Source organism: Dendrobates tinctorius, unplaced genomic scaffold (assembly GCF_039654945.1).
Source record: "Dendrobates tinctorius isolate UK_male_01 unplaced genomic scaffold, ASM3965494v1 ptg000200l, whole genome shotgun sequence".
Lineage (NCBI taxonomy): Eukaryota > Metazoa > Chordata > Amphibia > Anura > Dendrobatidae > Dendrobates > Dendrobates tinctorius.
This window is the reverse complement of record NW_027361867.1, coordinates 911800-931844: the sequence shown is the minus strand read 5'-3', so window position 1 is coordinate 931844 and position 20045 is coordinate 911800. Positions and strand designations below refer to the sequence as shown.

Genomic DNA, 20045 nt, shown 5'->3' with positions numbered 1-20045 from the left:
TTATTAGAAGTTATCTTTATTCAAATTTCTCATCTCTTCATTAAAAGCTGTTTTCTATCTATTAATACTTTCATAAAGCACATTATCAAATACTTCACATCAAAAAACTTCAATAATTCTTGTACGTGCTGGACACCGCTCCCAGCCAGGATCTCTTGCAGTGTCCTTGGAATGGAGCCATGCTCCACGATGAGGTAGGCCTTATTTATAAAAGACCTAGGTAAAACCAAGAAAGGGCACCAAAGGAGGTGCAACTATTTACAATACAGTTCTGGATCATTCAGCGTCCATGATCTCCACAGTTCAAGCATGAAAAACGCTGCCAATAAAACTGGGCAACAACTGGAAAAACAAAAGCATGATGAACAAACTAAACAAAATAGAAAAAGGCACAAAGGTGCAAATACCCTCCTAGGTAACAAAGTTACTTATTATGGCTAGTAATCCCCTCCTGGGGTTCTGGAAGCTGTTGACTTGGGCTGCTTCCAGGGGAGATGATCTGGGTGTCTTCATCCTGTTGCTGGCAGTCTACAAATTGCAGGTACTCCTTTTCTCCTGGTGAGGGATGGGTTGCCACGGGCTCCGGTGGAATGGCAGCGATGGTCATTGCTACCGGTACTGGGTGCACATCAGCTACTGCAGGTGGTGCTTCTGCTGCCAACAAGTCAGCAAGGGCTGTAGCCGGTACCGATAGATGCTGCTCTGGGATCCCAAGTGGTACCACAGTTGGTGCTAAGGCCGCTTGTTGCGGGCTGGATGCAATTGGAATGCCACCACTCATGGTTTGAGTAATCACCGGGCCATTTCTGTCCACAGGCACGGCTCCTAGTACCAGGATCATGGCAGGGGCGGCGACCATACCCGGTGCTTCCCTGTGATGTGCTGACTCCTGCTTAGGTACTGAGGGACGAATGATGGCAGCCGCAACCCCGGGAGTGGACTAATGAACGACCGGTAGTTGCATCCGTGTTGGCACAGGACGGGGGCATGCCGGTAAAAGCCTGTGCGGCTGCACTAGAGCCGGGCTGGGACTCAGCTCCTGTCCCACAGCCTCCAGAACCCTCATGTACCTTCCTCTGGCAGGCCAGTGACAGCACCAGCCTGAAGGTGGTGGCGGCCGCTGTAAAGGGTGTGTCGCAGCGGCCGTATGCTCCGCGGGTGTTGCTTGGGGGAGGATGGCTTCTCCCCGCCATTTTCTTCTGGCCTCCGCGCTCATTCCATCATGGCGTTCTTTCCTTCTTCTTCTTCTTCCTGTCTCGCCTCTTTTCCCGCCACCGGCCCCCGCTCCTCCTTCTGGGGGCAGCGTCTCCTTCCTACTCCTCCATACCAGGCCAGTATACAAACCCCTCGGGGGGTGGGCCATGTTGCTGTCGCATAGAAGTTCAGACAGGGGAGGCCCAGGACAGTTCGTGGTCTTTTCTTAAGACCACCCATGTTGTCACGTCCTTCTTCTCCACGCCGGCGGCCATTTTTAGCATTCATTTTACAGTCTATCAAATTGGGTCTTCTGCACATTTCCACAAAACTTTTTAAGTCCAATAAATTGTAGGCACACAGAACCCGGTGGCACCGGGCTTCGTCATCCTGTTCGTGACACCAAAAATGGGACGCCCTCACACCCAGGGCTGTGGGGTACTCGGTACCGGGTCCGATGAGCTTCAATGGGAGATGTCACGGCAGCTGGGACCCGGCCCGTGGCCCTGGGCGTCCATTGTAAAAGGGGAATGTTCAGTGTGCTTATGATGAGTGATTCATGACGCCACCTGTGGTGTTTGGCAATAGAGATGTAAGCCGATGCTGCAGACAGATCCTCTGGGACAGATGGTGTGGTGCAACAGTGATGATATAGCCCTCCACAGGCAGGGCTGTAGTCCCAGGGCAGTGTAGGTGAAGTGACACTTAGATGGTGTAGTGTCGGGCGCAGGGGATGTAGCAGTGCGGAGTGGGTTGGTGCAGGAATAAGTGGAGGACACCAGGGCATGTAGTTCCAAAGGTTTACTCATAGTCTGTTGTGGTACAGGTGCCCGCATCCGTACCGTGTCCTCCAGGTCAGGAGCTCAACCAACTTCCAGGCAAGATGAAGTACTCCTTTCCAACACTCCGCCAACATATGTGCCTTTTCTGAACGTCTCCTCTTATAGCGCCTTTGAGTGAAGTACTCCTAGTACTGAGTTACACTGAAGTTCCTCCTGTCAGATGTTCCTATGAACTCTACTTGTACGGCAGACAACTGTAGCCTGCTTCGGTGACTCCTTGCTACTGAGTCCCGGCTCACTAATATGTTGCTGTTGTGCCCCCAAGTCTTGAGTGGGAATAAAGTGGTCACTATTTCTATTCCTCCGGTGTCTGCTGCAGGACCATTAGTATCCGTACAACCTCGGGGACCGGACCCCGGCCTTGCGCTTAGAACTTGAAAAGGGTTATCCTCTAACCCTGGTCCTTGTTCTCTTATTCTCCTCATGTTCCATGCTAATCCTTCTTCCCAATGGAGAATCAAGCTTCCTTTCTCTGTCTCTTTCCTGTGCCAGCAGACCCAGAGCACTGTGGCCTGCTGCAGCACTTCCTTCTTCCATCCCTCTCCTGGGGATCTTCTCTGTCTCACACTTTGTCCTACTACATCCTCACTCACTGACTGAATGAAAGACTGAACGACTGACTCAACTCTTCCCGCTCTTTTATGTGAACTAAACTCCACCCATCTCCCAGCACGTTTCGTGTTCCAAGCAGGGAGCCACCAAGGGGTGCTATGCTACACTCCAAGCAGGGAGCCGCCGAAGGTGCTTTGCTACACTACTTTGCGGTGTGGGGTGCAGGTGTTGGAGTGTGGTCAGGTGTCTCCACCTTAACTGGATAGTGGGGTACCACACCTCAGGAGGAGGTGCAGTACCTCTGTGGCGACTGAACCCTCAGGGGCGCCACATGTATCCATCCTGGCCCTCATGTATATCCATCCTGCCCCCCATGTGTGGCCATCCTGGCCCCCCATGTGTATCCATCCTGGCCCCCCATGTGTATCCATCCTGGCCCCCCATGTGTATCCATCTTGGCCCCCATGATTAAACATCCTGACCCCCCATGTGTCTCCATCCTGGCCCCCATATGTATCCAGCATGACCCCCATGTGTATCCATCCTGGCCCCTCCATATGTATTCATCCTGGCCCCCCATGTGTCTCCATCCTGGCCCCTCCATATGTATTCATCCTGGCCCCCCATGTGTATCCATCCTGGCCCCCCCATGTGTATCCATCCTGGCCCCCCCATGTGTATTCATCCTGGCCCCCCCATGTGTATCCATCCTGGCCCCCCATGTGTATCCATCCTGGCCCCCCCATGTGTATCCATCCTGGCCCCCCCATGTGTATCCATCCTGACCCCACCAAGTGTATCCATCCTGGCCCCCCATGTGTATCCATCCTGGCCCCCCATGTGTATCCATCCTGGCCCCCCCATGTGTATCCATCCTGGCCCCTCCATGTATATCCATCCTGGCCCCCATGTGTATCCATCCTGGCCCCCCATGTGTATCCATCCTGGCCCCCCATGTGTATCCATCCTGGCCCCCCATGTGTATCCATCCTGGCCCCCCATGTATATCCATCCTGGCCCCTCCATGTGTAGCCATCCTGCCCCCCATGTGTCTCCATCCTGGCTTCATGTACAGAGAGAGGACAAAAAAGATCAATTTTGAGCTCGTACCAGGTCAGGTTATAATTAACACATATTCTCAAGTCCACACATATCACCACTTTCATACTCTGGAAGGGATATACATCAGTGATTGTATCGCGAGATGAAGGAGACCATGGCATTAAGAGCCATGTGTGACAAGGGTGAGTTACACTACCTTTCCCAAATCCTATGGAACTTCTGGGGACATCCTCTGTGTCTATATAATATGTTATCATAAGGAATTATATCGTTTGCTAATTAGGAAAGCCTAAGACCAGAAATAAACCCCATAAATCATTGTACATGGAGACTTTGGGATCAGATAATTTCTGTCTGTGTTGATTGTGGAAACAAAAAATCTTTTCTAAAAGCCTCAAACTTCTGTGTGTGACTCAGAGCTGAGATCTAACGTGAGAGAAGATTCCAGTGCGGGGAAGACGGGAAACCTTCATATAGACGGCCGGTGGGATGGAGGCAGTGACCGACTCTGGCCAAATCTGTCTCTAGAGCCGTAGTAGAAGATGAAGATGTCGTCCTCATCATGAAGTAGTTATTTCACATGTCGCGTGTAATGAATATCTCCTGCAGTATTGCTAATGCCGATTCCAGTGTCGGTAAATGAGACGAGAATTAGCATTATGGAAGATGAGTCTGAGAAACATGTTCAGCTGCCGACTCCGAGGAAGAAACTGCTTGTTGTCTGTGGCCTAAATATATAGGTCTTACAACCCGGGCTGCGCCGCCTCGACTTACCTTACTTCGGCATCCTGGCAGGTCTCTGGACGAGGGGCGTGCCACTGGGTGTCCTCGCTTCTGGTTTCACGGTCGCTCTCTGGATCCGGTGACTCATGTACGCTCCGTCCTCTGCTTAGGCCGTGGCTGCGCATGTCTCTGGCCTCTTATTCTAAATGAATCTCTTGACCCGGAAGTCTTTCCTGACCTGCAGTAGCCACTAGTATATCAGGCTGCTTCCTGCTAGGGGAGGCGCCTGATTATCACTTTGCTTCCCTGCTAGGCCAGCTGGGTTCCTACATGGTCGCCCTTTGTACTCAGGTCCCTGCGTGTACCCGGCTTGCTTCCGAGTATGCGCTCTGCACTCTCTTATACCCTGCATGCTTCCGAGTATGCGCTCTGCACCCTCCTGTACCCAGCGTGCCCCTGTATTCACCCTGCTAGACATGGTCTCTCGTGCCTTCTTTGAGCTGGCCACCTGGTACCAGCAGTCGTGGTACTTCATCCCCCTGGGTCTACCCCTGACGCTCCCTGTATACGGGGTGGTACTCACTAGGTCATCTCACCCAGGGTGGGTTGATATCACGGCCCAGAGAGTCCACTCCAGGAGTTGTTACAATAGGTTTTATTAGTAGATATCAGTAAAGAAAACTAAACCCTGTAGAATAATAAATCTCCTCCTATGTTTCGCTTATTATCTCCAGTAATTGTATTATTACACAGGATTCTTATGATGTTACATCGGATCATCTTCTTCTCATTCAGGTCTCTACAATATCGGATCCTCTCAGTGAAGATCTTCTACAAAAGAGAATTTTCCTCATTTACCCATCAGGGATGGATATTGACAGACACAAGATGGCGGAGAGGATATTACACCTCACCCTAGAGATCCTCTTCCGTCTCACTGGAGAGGTGAGAGACTCTGATGACGTCACATTACATCATTCTTATCTATGGGAATAACAGATGGACAGAACTGGAGAGGTGAGGACTCTGGAAATGTCTGGAGTGAGATTTATTAATGTGTCTCTCCATAACCAGGATTACACAGTGGTGAAGAAGACCTCTAGTGATCGCTGTCAGGACCCTGTGTCTGAGGGATGGGGAAGACCCCTGAGCCCAATCACGGGGCCTCCACCTCACCCCCTGATCCATGAGGACATCAATGACCAGAAGATCCTAGAACTCATCTACAAGATGATGGAGCTGCTGACTGGAGAGGTGACACTGCTGGGAATGCTGGGACATTATACAGTAACATTATGAAGGGATTGGGGGGATGACGGTATCATTGTATGTGTCAGGTTCCTATAAGGTGTCAGGATGTCGCTGTCTATTTCTCCATGGAGGAGTGGGAGTATTTAGAAGGACACAGAGATGAGTACAAGAACGTCATAATGGAGGTTCCCCAGCCCCTCACATCACCAGGTAATAGACAGGACTAAATACACACGGCCTGTAATTATCTGTATGTAGAGAATGAATTCAGTCCCTGTGTGTGTTTCCTCCAGATCTATCCAGTAAGAGGACAACACCAGAGAGATGTCCCCGTCCTCTTCTTCCACAGGACTGTAAACAAGAAGATCCCAGTGCTCCTCAGGATCATCAGGTAGATGGAGAGAAGGTGTCAGGAGATCTCCCCTATGATGTGTAGACGGCTGTGAAGGTCTTGTGCTCAGTCTTGTTTTATCCACCAGTATTATATGTTTTATACTTGTGTAATGAGAGCGGTGGAGATGGCAGGATTAGAGCTGATCATAGATGGGACTTCTCCATCTGTCGGTGACTTTTACAATATTTGTTTCAGGGTGAAGATCTGACCCATATTAATACTACAGAGACATATGTGAGGGGTGATGAGTGGTGTAAAGAGGAGATTCCCACTTATGACTACCCAGGTGAGTAGTAACCACTGAATGCAGAGAAGTCACAGATTCCTCTCAGTCACCGGCTGTGGCTGCTTTATCGGTGGTGTAGTCCGGCCGTATTACCATGATCACCATTTTGCCTCTAGACCACAACATTCTCCTCCACCCAAAACTGTTCAAATGACTTTGGGCATTGAAAGCCCTTTTCTATAGACCATACGACTTGGAGGATCCACCTACCCCCTGGGATTAGGAGACACTGACCTTTACCTGCCCAGTTCTGTAAACTACAGTCAAATGACAGCGTACGTAGAATGTGCTGACAGGTTAGAAACTCACTTGAAGAAAAATATTATGCTGAGCCTGTAAGAAAGCGGAGGGTAATGATGATGTTGGCTTCCTAGATCCCTGAAATCTTATCGGATGAATCTTCTCTCCCTTCTGTGCTGCTGAATGTCTCATGGTCCCTACAAGACCAGGTCCAGTCTTTCTGGCTAAACTTCCCTTTTATGATCGACAGCAGTAAATGTGCAGTGAGGCCAAGTGTGAATTTCTGTCCAATAACAGCAGAGTTTCCCTTTATCCTGACTTTTCAATTTGTGTTAAAACTACCATATTTTTCGGACTATAAGACACACTTTTTTCCTTCCAAAATATGGAGGAAAATGGGGGGTGCGTCTTATAGTCCGGATGTACCGGCTCTGGCTGTGGTGGGGAGGTGGGGGAATGGCATCGGCGGAGCAGCGGGTCACACGAGGCTGGAGCCGATGGCTGCGGCTAACTCCTGTTCTTGCTGCTAAAGAGAAATGAATATTCACTGCATTCCACTCCCATGGGCTTGGAGGGCAATGAATATTCATTTCTCTTTAATAATAGTATCTTGATATGATTAGCCTCCAACCCCGGTCCTGGTATGCATGGCCCCATCCTTATAATTGGCCCACACTCCCATCCCCATTCCTATCCTGGTATGCATGGCCCCTTCAGAAAACATTAAAAAACAAACCATTGAACTTACCTACCCCGCGCTCCCTTGCAGTGTCCTGCTCCAGTGCCAGCAACTGCTATATGCTTGTAAGCAGCGCATGGCAGGGACGTCATGTGCTGCTCACAAGCAGAGCACAGCTGCCAGGACTATGTACGCAAAGGGCATTGAGTATTCATTGCTCTTCAGTAGCGCGCAGTGTCAGCCACCGGCTTCCTGCTGCTACCGGCGGTCACGTGTGCCGCTACTTAAGAGAAATGAATATTTGTGAATACTCACTGTTCTCAGCGCTGCTTACAAGCATAAAGCAGTTGCTGGCACCGGAGCAGGACGCTGCAAGGGAGCGCCGGGTAGGTAAGTGTAATGGTTTGGTTTTTTTTCTGTTTTCTGTTGGGGCTATGCATACCAGGATAGGAATGTGGGTGGGGGCCACTTATAAGGATGGGCCCCTGCATACCAGGATGAAATGGGGCCCTGCATACCAGGACGAGATGGGGCCCTGCATACCAGGACGAGATGGGGCCCTGCATACCAGGACGAGATGGGGCCCTGCATACCAGGACGAGATGGGGGCCCTGAATACCAGGACGAGATGGGGTCCCTGAATACCAGGATAGGGATGGGACCATGCATACCAGGATAGGGATGGGACCATCCATACTAGGATGAGATGGGGACCCTGCATACAAGGGTATGGATGGGGCCATGCATACCAGGATAAGGATGATGTGGCCATGCATACCAAGATAGGGATGAGGGGACCATGCATACCAGGATGAGGTGGCCATGCATACCAGTTTAAGGATGAGGTGGCCATGCATACCAGGATAGGGATGAGGAGACCATGTGTATCAGAATGGGGAGGAGGGGGCCATGCATACCAGGGTAGGGATGAGGGGGCCATGCATACCAGGATGGGGATGAGGTCATGGATACCAGGGTAGGGATGAGGGGGCCATGCATACTAGGATAGGGATGAGGGGGCCATGTGTATCAGAATGGGGATGAGGGGGCCATGTAAACCAGGATAGGGGATAATAAGTACAGAATTGACCACATTTTTTGGTTCAATTTTTTTTGCCTAATTTCCTCTAAAACCTAGGTGCGTCTTATGGTCCAAAAAATACAGTAATTTCAAGGAGGATTGTGATAAACTACAGGACAAACATTACACCTGTGCCATGATATATTTCTAAGCTGTGCGTGACTGATGGCTGTAATATACATTTATCCACACCTGTAGGAGATGTGTTGGCTCCAGCCCTGGTTTCATAGATTTACTAAACGTCATGAATTCCATTATCTTTTCCAGCCTAAGGATTTCAGATTACTGCACAATCTCTCCTGAAATGGGGGCGCTAATACTTTCTCTACTTTTCCGGTCAGGACTCATAGTGGCTCCAATGGTCCACCATAAATGAGTGCAGCCACATACCAACATATAAAAAAAGAAAAGAAGCCAGCACTGCTTAAGGTTGGAACGCATAACATAAAGTGCATATGCACATAATATCTAACTGTATTCAAAATGAGATGTTTGGCAAAAAAAAATTGATCAATTCAATTGAGCCACTCCGCCCCGCCAAGGCAATCTCATGTGGGGGGTCCTACTCTACGTTTTTAATAAACACTGTGCCATTACAGCCTCCTAGATACATTAAAAGCAAGACCACTTTAAGTGCAATCCGTACCTGAGCATTTCTGGATCGCTCCCATGAAGCCAGAAAAAGCAAGTGCAGATGAAGGCCAATCAGGTCTGAATGCAGACATATCAGGTTTAGCCTCCACACATTGCCCGACCAGCAAACATAGATGAAGGGCAATGCAGGTTCAGACACAGGTGCACAATTAAATAAAGCTTGGGGCAGGGCGGGGCTGCTGTGTGTGTGCACAGCAGCCTAGATCCATCACAGTGAACACAGAAAAAATGGCGAACATAACCCAGCGCGCACGGCAAAAGTGGTGGTCAGCCACATACCAACATATAAAAAAAGAAAAGAAGCCAGCGCTGCTTAAGGTTAGAACGCATAACATAAAGTGCATATGCACATAATATCTAACTGTATTCAAAATGAGATATTTGGCAAAAAAATTGATCAATTCAATTGAGCCACCCCGCCACGCCAAGGCAATCTCATGTGGGGGGTCCTACTCTACGTTTTTAATAAACACTGTGCCATTACGGCCTCCTAGATACATTAAAAGCAAGACCACTTTAAGTGCAATCCGTACCTGAGCATTTCTGGATCGCTCCCATGAAGCCAGAAAAAGCAAGTGCAGATGAAGGCCAACCAGGTCTGAATGCAGACATATCAGGTTTACCCTCCATACATTGCCCGACCAGCAAACATAGATGAAGGGCAATGCAGGTTCAGACACAGGTGCACAATTAAATAAAGCTTGGGGCAGGGCGGGGCTGCTGTGTGTGTGCACAGCAGCCTAGATCCATGACAGTGAACACAGAAAAAATGGCGAACATACCCCAGCGCGCACGGCAAAAGTGGTGGTCAGCCACATACCAACATATAAAAAAAGAAAAGAAGCCAGCGCTGCTTAAGGTTAGAACGCATAACATAAAGTGCATATGCACATAATATCTAACTGTATTCAAAATGAGATATTTGGCAAAAAAATTGATCAATTCAATTGAGCCACCCCGCCACGCCAAGGCAATCTCATGTGGGGGGTCCTACTCTACGTTTTTAATAAACACTGTGCCATTACGGCCTCCTAGATACATTAAAAGCAAGACCACTTTAAGTGCAATCCGTACCTGAGCATTTCTGGATCGCTCCCATGAAGCCAGAAAAAGCAAGTGCAGATGAAGGCCAACCAGGTCTGAATGCAGACATATCAGGTTTAGCCTCCACACATTGCCCGACCAGCAAACATAGATGAAGGGCAATGCAGGTTCAGACACAGGTGCACAATTAAATAAAGCTTGGGGCAGGGCGGGGCTGCTGTGTGTGTGCACAGCAGCCTAGATCCATCACAGTGAACACAGAAAAAATGGCGAACATAACCCAGCGCGCACGGCAAAAGTGGTGGTCAGCCACATACCAACATATAAAAAAAGAAAAGAAGCCAGCGCTGCTTAAGGTTAGAACGCATAACATAAAGTGCATATGCACATAATATCTAACTGTATTCAAAATGAGATATTTGGCAAAAAAATTGATCAATTCAATTGAGCCACCCCGCCACGCCAAGGCAATCTCATGTGGGGGGTCCTACTCTACATTTTTAATAAACACTGTGCCATTACGGCCTCCTAGATACATTAAAAGCAAGACCACTTTAAGTGCAATCCGTACCTGAGCATTTCTGGATCGCTCCCATGAAGCCAGAAAAAGCAAGTGCAGATGAAGGCCAACCAGGTCTGAATGCAGACATATCAGGTTTACCCTCCACACATTGCCCGACCAGCAAACATAGATGAAGGGAAATGCAGGTTCAGACACAGGTGCACAATTAAATAAAGCTTGGGGCAGGGCGGGGCTGCTGTGTGTGTGCACAGCAGCCTAGATCCATCACAGTGAACACAGAAAAAATGGCGAACATAACCCAGCGCGCACGGCAAAAGTGGTGGTCAGCCATATACCAACATATAAAAAAAGAAAAGAAGCCAGCGCTGCTTAAGGTTAGAACGCATAACATAAAGTGCATATGCACATAATATCTAACTGTATTCAAAATGAGATATTTGGCAAAAAAATTGATCAATTCAATTGAGCCACCCCGCCACGCCAAGGCAATCTCATGTGGGGGGTCCTACTCTACATTTTTAATAAACACTGTGCCATTACGGCCTCCTAGATACATTAAAAGCAAGACCACTTTAAGTGCAATCCGTACCTGAGCATTTCTGTATTCAAATATCTCATTTTGAATACAGTTAGATATTATGTGCATATGCACTTTATGTTATGCGTTCTAACCTTAAGCAGCGCTGGCTTCTTTTCTTTTTTTATAAATGAGGGCAGCTCCAGTTTAGTGTTCTCCCCTCGTACATACGTTGTTGTTGGGGATGTAACATATTTTTTTATTCTGTCTTTTTTTTTTAACCTGTTCATTCTGTATGATAGTTTGATTGTGGTGGGATCGGCCTTCCTGCCTAATGTGAGTCTGTAACTCCCTGATAGTCTTCAAAAAATCTCTCCATTGCCTCTTCCAAATGCATAAGATCTAAATTTAAAGTGCCCCTGTCAGCAGGATTGTGCTCAGTAACCTAAAGACACAGGTCAGCGCCGTTATACTGATTACATTGATACCTGGTGATGAAATCCGTCTTGTGGTTGTTGTTTAATCTTTATTTGTAGTTTTCAGTTAATGAGATTCTCGTGCTCTGGGGCGGGGCTGTGGGCGGGGCTTTATGTGGTCTGATTACATATTCATCTGTATTGGCTTATGACAGGTCGCTGATCCCTCACTGACCTGCCCCCATTATTACATAATGCATATAATAGCATTGATATTATTGGTGATAATGCCTATAATATTGTGGCTGTTGTGAGGCTTAGAAAAAAAATTACATCCAGCAAAATGTCACCGGCGATGGCGGCGCCTGCACAGTAGCATCTATAAGTAAGAGATACAGGCTACTGGACAGGGGCCACTGGTGACATTTTACTGGATGTAATTTTTTTTCTGAGCCTCACAACAGCCACAATATTATAGGCAGTATCACCAATAATATCCACACTATTAAATGTATTATGTAATAATGGGGGGCAGGTCAGTGAGGGATCAGCGACCTGTCATAAGCCAATACAGATGAATATGTAATCAGCACACCTCATAAAGCCCCGCCCACAGCCCCACCCACAGCCCCACCCCAGAGCACGAGAATCTCATTAACGGAAAGCTACAAATAAAGATTTCATCACCAGGTATCAAAGTAAGACACCTATCCATAACTAATCCTATAGTTATATGATAAATAAAGATGCAGCCAGAATAAAGTCTATTATTAGAAATAAAACAAAACACAGGGCAAGTGGGAAGAGCCGGGCAAAGCACCAGAATTGGCGCATCTAATAGATGTGCCTTTTCTAGGCAGCTGTGGGCTGCTATTTTTAGGCTGGGGGGTCAATATCCATGGCCCTTTACAAGCCTGAGAATACCAGCCCCCAACTGTCAGCTTTAGCAAGGCTGGTTGTCAGAAATGGGGGGGGACTCCATGCCATGTTTTTAAATTATTTCTTTATATAATTAAAAAAACAGTGTAAGGACCCCTCTATTCTTGATAACCAGCCTTGCTGAAGCTGACAGATGAGGGTTGCAGCCCTCACTTGTGAGTTTTGCCAGACTGGTTATAGAAAATACAGGGGAACCCACACCGTTTTTTTCATTCATTTTTTTAGTTATAACGCAGGCAGTGGGTGAGGAATACTCCAATCATCCGCTCCTGCTGTCACTGTTCTTGGCAGCAGCAGGTGTAGGCTGATGGGAGTAATAGTCCCAAACGCCCGCACCTACTATCATCATTCTCACGTTAATATAACTCTCATCATTCTCTCTGCCGGCAGAGCAGGGGAGAATGATGCTGACATAGTTGTCACGCGTGTGCCACGAGTATTACACACATGGACATCTCCGGTACCGGAAATATCAGGACGTGTGAAACCAGCCTTATACACAGTTCTCTTTTAATGACCAATATTTCTTTTTGAAACTCATCTGACAGAAAATATTGGAGCTTACGATAGTATAGATTGTGAAGTCTCCGAGACCCATACTCTAATTACCCCAGAGAGGTTTCACCACTAGCTGCTCATTTATTACTGATGGAGACTGTGGAGTTTGATCATTTCAGTAGTTCCTAATCAGGCCCCATTATTAATATCTGACGTGTGTCACTTTATGTGGTGGTAAGTTTGGAATTCTTCACAAAGAATAATAGGAAACAAATGGATCTTACAAATTATTTTCCAGCTTCGCACTATACCCTACATACGGTTGTACACTACTGTCTGGGCACATGGCAGTGTTCAGAAGGGAAGGAGCGCCATTTAGCTATTTGAATGCAGATCTTGCTGGAATAGTTTGCAGACACAATGTATTGGGAGCACTGTTCGTGGTCAACTGGCAGCTCAAAAGATGTCCACCGAGAGCATGCTTGGCTCTATCTTCTCTGCTCTCCATATCCCAAGGATTGCCTTGCTCATCGCCCTTTAACAACCTCACATGGAATCTGGACTTACACAGGGACCCCTAGGCTTGGCCCATGGTGTTACCTGCTATTCTGTGGTGTTAGATGGCGAGAAGCATAGTCAGGTAGCTGGGTCAGAACCAGAAGGACACAATACAGAATCAGAAGACACAAGAGTAGTCAGTAAAGGGGCCACGGTCACAGCAGGAAACAAATACACAAGCCACAAGCTGAGCACAGAGGACTGAACCAGAGGAGAACAGCGCTGTATCTGGCAGATTCCGGCCATGTGCTTTGCGATTTAGTAGGGTGTGCTACTTTCCAATTGGCTGAAGTAGGGAGCAGATTACTCCAGCTGGACAGCAGGAACAGATCCCAGATGAGATTGGACACACCATATGCAGAAGCCCAAATATAACTAAATGCCAGAAAACCAGAATAGTAGAAATCCCCATAAAGTGATTCCATTTTATAAATTAATTCACTGAGGGTTATAATCCTTAGGAGGAGTGAATATTTTGACTCCACAGCCACTTTCTGGAAATTAACACGCAGTGGATGTTGGAGAGTGAAAATTACACATTTGCCATTTTATTACCCAGCACATAGTGCCCAGATTGTGCTCCAGGAGACACACACCAAAAATTAAGTGGGTTCTTCTCACTATAATATTGCTAAATACAGGGATCCTAAATGTTGTTTGCGCACACTGCAAGACTCCGAAGTGAGAGCGGATTTTGCTTTATTGGTTTATGGAAACCTTGTTGCTTTTCAGCAGCCTTTGAGCCACTAATAGTGTGGGAACCTCTGTTCTTCCATTGACAGATGATGGCCCTGAGTGGGGACTTGTTTTTGTGAGATGAGAATTGGTATTATTTTCGCCTACATAACATTGATTGGTTTCTTTTTATTTGATATTTGGGAGGCAGAATGAACCAACAGTTGAACACCGCACACTACTGGTTCATCCAACAAGGTTTTCTATTAGACTGTGAACTGTCATTGACTTGGTAAATAATTAAAGCCTTTACATAGCTTGCCGTTTTTATGGACAGTTTAAGTAGAAGTGTTCAAAAATATAAAACTCAAGGATATTTTATTAAAAAATAATTGTTTTATCTTAGCAGATGACTGTACCAGGAGATCAGAGGGACAGCTGACATCTTCAATTTTTAAATCTGATGATCTTGAGATCCTACATGATACAACTAAAGTGAATGCTATTACTCCAGATATACCATCATCCATTCAAAGCAAAGATCTGTCATCTGATCCTATGAAACACGTCCCATCTTCTGATTCATTACCGATTACTAAGGAAAATCAAAGTCACAAAAGAGGCATTAAAAAACAAACTGCTCCTAAAGCAAAGAAGTCATTTTCATGTTCAGAATGTGGGAAATGTTTTACATGGAAATCACATTTTATTACTCACCAGAGAACTCACACAGGGGAGAAGCCTTTTTCCTGTTCAGAATGTGGGAAATGTTTTAATCAGAAATCGGTTCTTGATAGACACCAGAGAACTCACACAGGGGAGATGCCCTTTTCCTTTTCCTGTTCAGAATGTGGGAAATGTTTTGAACACAAATCAAATTTTGTTATCCACCAGAGAACTCACACAGGGGAGAAGCCTTTTTCCTGTTCAGAATGTGGGAAATGTTTTAACAATAAATCCGATTGTGTTAATCACCAGAGAATCCACACAGGGGAGAAGCCTTTTTCATGTTCAGAATGTGGGAAATGTTTTGCACGTAAATCACAATTTGTTACACACCAGAGAACTCACACAGGGGAGAAGCCTTTTTCATGTTTAGAATGTGGGAAATGTTTTGCACGTAAATCACAATTTGTTACACACCAGAGAACTCACACAGGGGAGAAGCCTTTTTCATGTTCAGAATGTGGGAAATGTTTTAGGAATAAATCAGATTGTGCTATGCACCAGAGAACTCACACAGGGGAGAAGCCTTTTTCATGTTCAGAATGTGGGAAATGTTTTGCACATAAATCACATTTTGTTACCCATCAAAGAATTCACACAGGGGAGAAACCCTTTTCTTGTTCAGAATGTGGGAAATATTTTGCACAGAAAGCACATTTTTTTGCCCACCAGAGAATTCACACAGGAGACAAGCCTTTTTCCTGTCCAGAATGTGGGAAATGTTTTAACAGTAAATCAGATTGTGTTAAGCACCAGAGAATCCACACAGGGGAGAAGCCTTTTTCCTGTTCAGAATGTGGGAAATGTTTTAACAATAAATCAAGTTGTGTTAGGCACCAGAGAATCCACACAGCAGAAAAGCCATATTCATGTTCAGAATGTGGGAAATGTTTTAAATGGAAAATAAGTCTTGATAGCCATCAAAGAACCCACACAGGAGAGAAGCCTTTTTCCTGTTAATGTGGGAAATGTTTTAACCAGAAAGCGCTTCTTGTTAGACATCAGAGCAGTCACACAGAGGAGAAGCCAGTTTCATTTTCTTAATGTGGGAAATATTTTACCTGGAAATCAACTGTTAATAAACATCAGAGATGTCACATAGGGGAGAAGCCTTTTTTATGTTCATAATGTTGGAATAGTTTTAACCAAAATTGCACCTCCTCAAATGGGTTGTCTCTTGTCATTCCTCATGTTTGCTTACAAAATAATAAAAAGTAAACTTTATTAATTCCAAATGTAAAACTATACCCATAATTCACCCCCTGAAGGTTAGTTGAAAAGTGACTAATAGAAAAAACATGTACCCCACATCTCAGTATATAGGGTGAGGTGACATTTACACACTCACTCTCCAAGCCTCTCATTTCTACAGGTTTCATCGTCCTCACCAAAGACGACTCATCAAGAGACTATTTAATATTGACCTATATTCAAACGTGACTAAACAAAAAAAAAAAACTAAAATCATGTATCATGTTATCCGAAACAGAAAACTAGCCACATATTGGCAGATTCCAAACTTCAAACTATATACTTCGGAAGTTTATAAGCCACTCCAGTGTCAGGAATAGATAGTATGAATTTGAATTTACCAAATGGCTGCAATGAAACAAAGAGTGAAAAATTTAAAGGGGTGTGAATACTTTCCATACCCGCTGTATCAGTAAAAATAACTCCTCTTTATTAGGTTAAGTATAAAAGAATTGCACCATTTTCCGATACCCGTCGCGTCTCCATTTTTCATGATCTCGGGTTGGGTGAAAGTCTATTTTTTGTGTGCCGAGCTGACGATTTTAATGGAGACCATTTTGGTGCAGATACGATCTTTGGGTCATCCTTTATTGCATTTTAATGCAATGTTGCGGCGACCAAGAAAAGTGATTCTGGTGTTTTGACCTTTTTTCTCGTTACGCCATTTGGCGATCGGGTTAATTCTTTTTTATACTGATAGATCAGGCGATTCTGAACGCGGCTATAACAAATATGTGTATGTGTGATTTTTTTATTGTTTTATTTTGAAAAGGGGGTGATTTGAACTTTTATATTGTTTTTTATATTTTTTAAACATTTTATTTTTACTTTTGGCATTATGAAGACATACAGCATTGTATCTTAAATAACCAGACAACTATTTTTTAGCAAATGAAGAATAATAGAATGTTACTTGTATTGTGGCTTTAAATTTATGTTTTGATTTCTAGTTGGTCAAGAAAACAGACTTTTGTTTGTGTAAGCCGGTAATATTGACTTTTATTGTGCGCTTATCCTTTATCACTAGTGATGTTTGCTGATATGCTAATTATACATTGTGTTATGGTGCCAGTTTGTTGACTTCTAAAACAGAGTGGGAAAAGCTATGCAAATAGTTTAAATAATTTAATCAAGTAATGCTATAATAATCTCATCTCCATTCTTACCCTTTGTGTAAATACTGAATGAGGGACACTTGTTAAGTCTAAAAATGGGTTACATGCCTCTGTATAAAGAGACTGAGAGAGAAACAGCCAGAGAGATTCTGCCAAGACATCCATACATCCAAAGGACAAGAGACAGGACAGCAGCCACAACATCATCACAAGGGACACGGATCGATCATTCTATAGGAAACAACCTAGGGGTTTTCAGCAGCGGTTGGAAGAATACAGATCTGCTCCATTGACCATCACTGAACCATGGATACGTTTGCAGAAGCCAAATTGTGATCTTTGGATCAACTGGCCTTGTACCTTGTATGGACTCAATGGACTGTCATCTTCCTATGCTTGTCATACCTCCTCTATGTGTGCGGTGGAGTATTCGACCCTGGAAGATGAAGCCAGGTTGTGATCCTCGGATCAACTGGTCTTGTATGGACTGTCATCTTCCTACACTTGTCGTTACCTCCTCTCTGTGTGTGGGCCACAGCTGGGGTAGCGACCCTGGAAGATCTGAAGTCACAGAAGCTATTATCCCAGCAGGTCAGCGGAAGGCTGAGACTCTGTAATGTGTGCCATCTTGTGTACTGTGCTGGGACTGTTCTATGTGTTATTTGCCTGTTCTGTAGTACAATAAAGCATTGCCCACACTGTGTTACCGTCACCCTGTGTTGTCTGAGTAGCGTTTTGCCCATGTTAAAAGGAGAGGTGGAGTTCGGCAGGATGATCCTTGGTTTGTGGTTTTGGCTAGTGGGCGGCGCTCATAGCAATCCGACAGTGAGAAGCATAGAGGTCTGCTGGAGATCACTGGTTATCATGCCAACCCATAGGTGACCTATGATCATGTGATGGGGTCACCGATGGGCAGGATTTCCGGTGCTTGCTGGAAGTGCACATTAAATGCCGCTGTCAGAGGCTGTTAGGGGAAAATGGCAGCTGTTCAAAACAGCTGACATGTGCCGGAAAAGATGTGATCTCACCACCGGAGCCCAGATCAAAGGGAGGAAGTACATTTACACCCGATGTCAGAAAGGGGTTAAAGGGGATTGTTTTTACAGAGCCAGAAGTGGTAATCAATCATGTATACATACAAATAATTACAGAAATACACAGCTTCTAATGGTAAATAGTATAGAGTTACCACAAGAAAATATAATTTGTGTAAACCATGTGTAGATATAAAAATTCAGGCAAATGTCAAATGTAGCTCCATCTAGTGGCCATGTGCAAAAGTGCCATCATAGAGTAACATGTATCCTAAGAGAGCGTCACTATCAAGGTGGGGATCAGATAAGTGCACCATATTTATTGAGTGTAAGATAAATCCATACATAGATATCTGTAACCGGATTGTAGATCTATCACTGGATATCAGTGTATAAGGGGAATAGATCCTGTGCACTTATAGATGAATAGCTTATATAATGAGAGGACACAGAGCAAAGGGTATAAATAGTGAGAGAATAAAGAGCTGACAGCGCATTACATCCCTGGAGTACAGATAGGAGATATAAAGTGCAGCCAGTGCTATATGGGATATCCCAGGAATACAGCACAGCCCATATAGTGTAAAGGAGGAACCATCCTAACAAGAGATGGCGATTACAGATCCTACAGACGACATGCCGGGAGTGTACAGAGAAAGATGGCAGAGTCACCACTATTCCCTCTTACCGGCGTTTCGCCACGTTAGCTTCCTCAGAGGGTACAGATAAGTGTTTCCAACACACCAAGGTCCTGCACTAATCCAGGCAAGGGGAGTAACTCTGGGGTAAAGTGGGGGTGTTCCTAAAGGAATTGGGGCTGTTCCCCAGTCACATCTTCCCCAGTGAAGCAGGAGGTTCAGGATGAAAACCTGTTGGTAAGACCAAGATGGATAATGCTGCATAGAGCCACCTGGTAGCGATCAGTCAGGTAAAGTGATAGTGAGGGGGGTCCGGAAACAAAACAATGCAGGTGAAAAGAGCCAAATGTGACCCCACCAAGTGACCAGTGAGAGTGCAACTGTGCAACGGGTAAGAAAAGAGAATAAACAGTGATATGGTAAAGATATAAAGAGAAAAGCAGCTTAATAACAGTGATGGTAATAAAATCTATGGGAAGTGTTTGTGGTGAAGTGTATACACTCCTAGAAATGTTTCCTCTACAATATAGAGATATAAATGATCAGTATTAGGACGTGTAACAAAGAGGAATCTGTTATTATATAGAGAGAATGTAATGTGCAATAAATGACGGGAATAATCGGGAATGAAATTGTTATTAATAATATAATGAGATCCCAGCACCTGACACTTCCCGGGATATATGGGCTTATATTAGAATCCCAATTACCAACTGGAAAGATAAAAACAAAGGGAAAAGGGCGGAACAAAAAACAAGCCCCAAACACCTCATAACCCACAATGTAAGGGCAGAAAAATACCGGAAATATAAGTTTCTCTTCACACTGCAATATTAGTCACCTGTGATCTGTGTCTCTCCCAGAAGAGAAGTCATCACAGCGTCATTCCCCGTAATAACCGTATAGAGGAGGAAATGATGGCGGAGAGAGCGTCCATTGTTAGAATAGTGGGGAGACACAGATGGGGTCCAATGCTCCTGACTGTCCGGATGTCTAGAGGATCGTCACCATCGGAGAGTAAAGTGCAGATCGGCGATCTTGTGACCGGTGTATTATGGGGAAATAAGAAACAAATAAGACACATTGAGATCAGAGAAAACTGTTCTATGTAATAAAGAGTGTAGAGAACGAATTCCACCAAACCCCCTATAGG

General features: G+C 45.3%; 1 protein-coding gene across 1 annotated transcript; it reads left to right on the top strand.

Moving 5' to 3' along the window:
- The first annotated feature begins 4849 nt into the window (after window positions 1–4849).
- LOC141056807 (uncharacterized) lies at window positions 4850–17181 on the top strand. Its single transcript, XM_073553289.1, has 6 exons — window positions 4850–4948; window positions 5448–5627; window positions 5711–5834; window positions 5918–6015; window positions 6214–6304; window positions 14535–17181. Exons 1-6 carry the CDS (start codon window positions 4850–4852, stop codon window positions 15812–15814), a joined length of 1872 nt encoding a protein of 623 aa, XP_073409390.1. The 3' UTR covers window positions 15815–17181.
- The last annotated feature ends 2864 nt before the right edge of the window (window positions 17182–20045 follow it).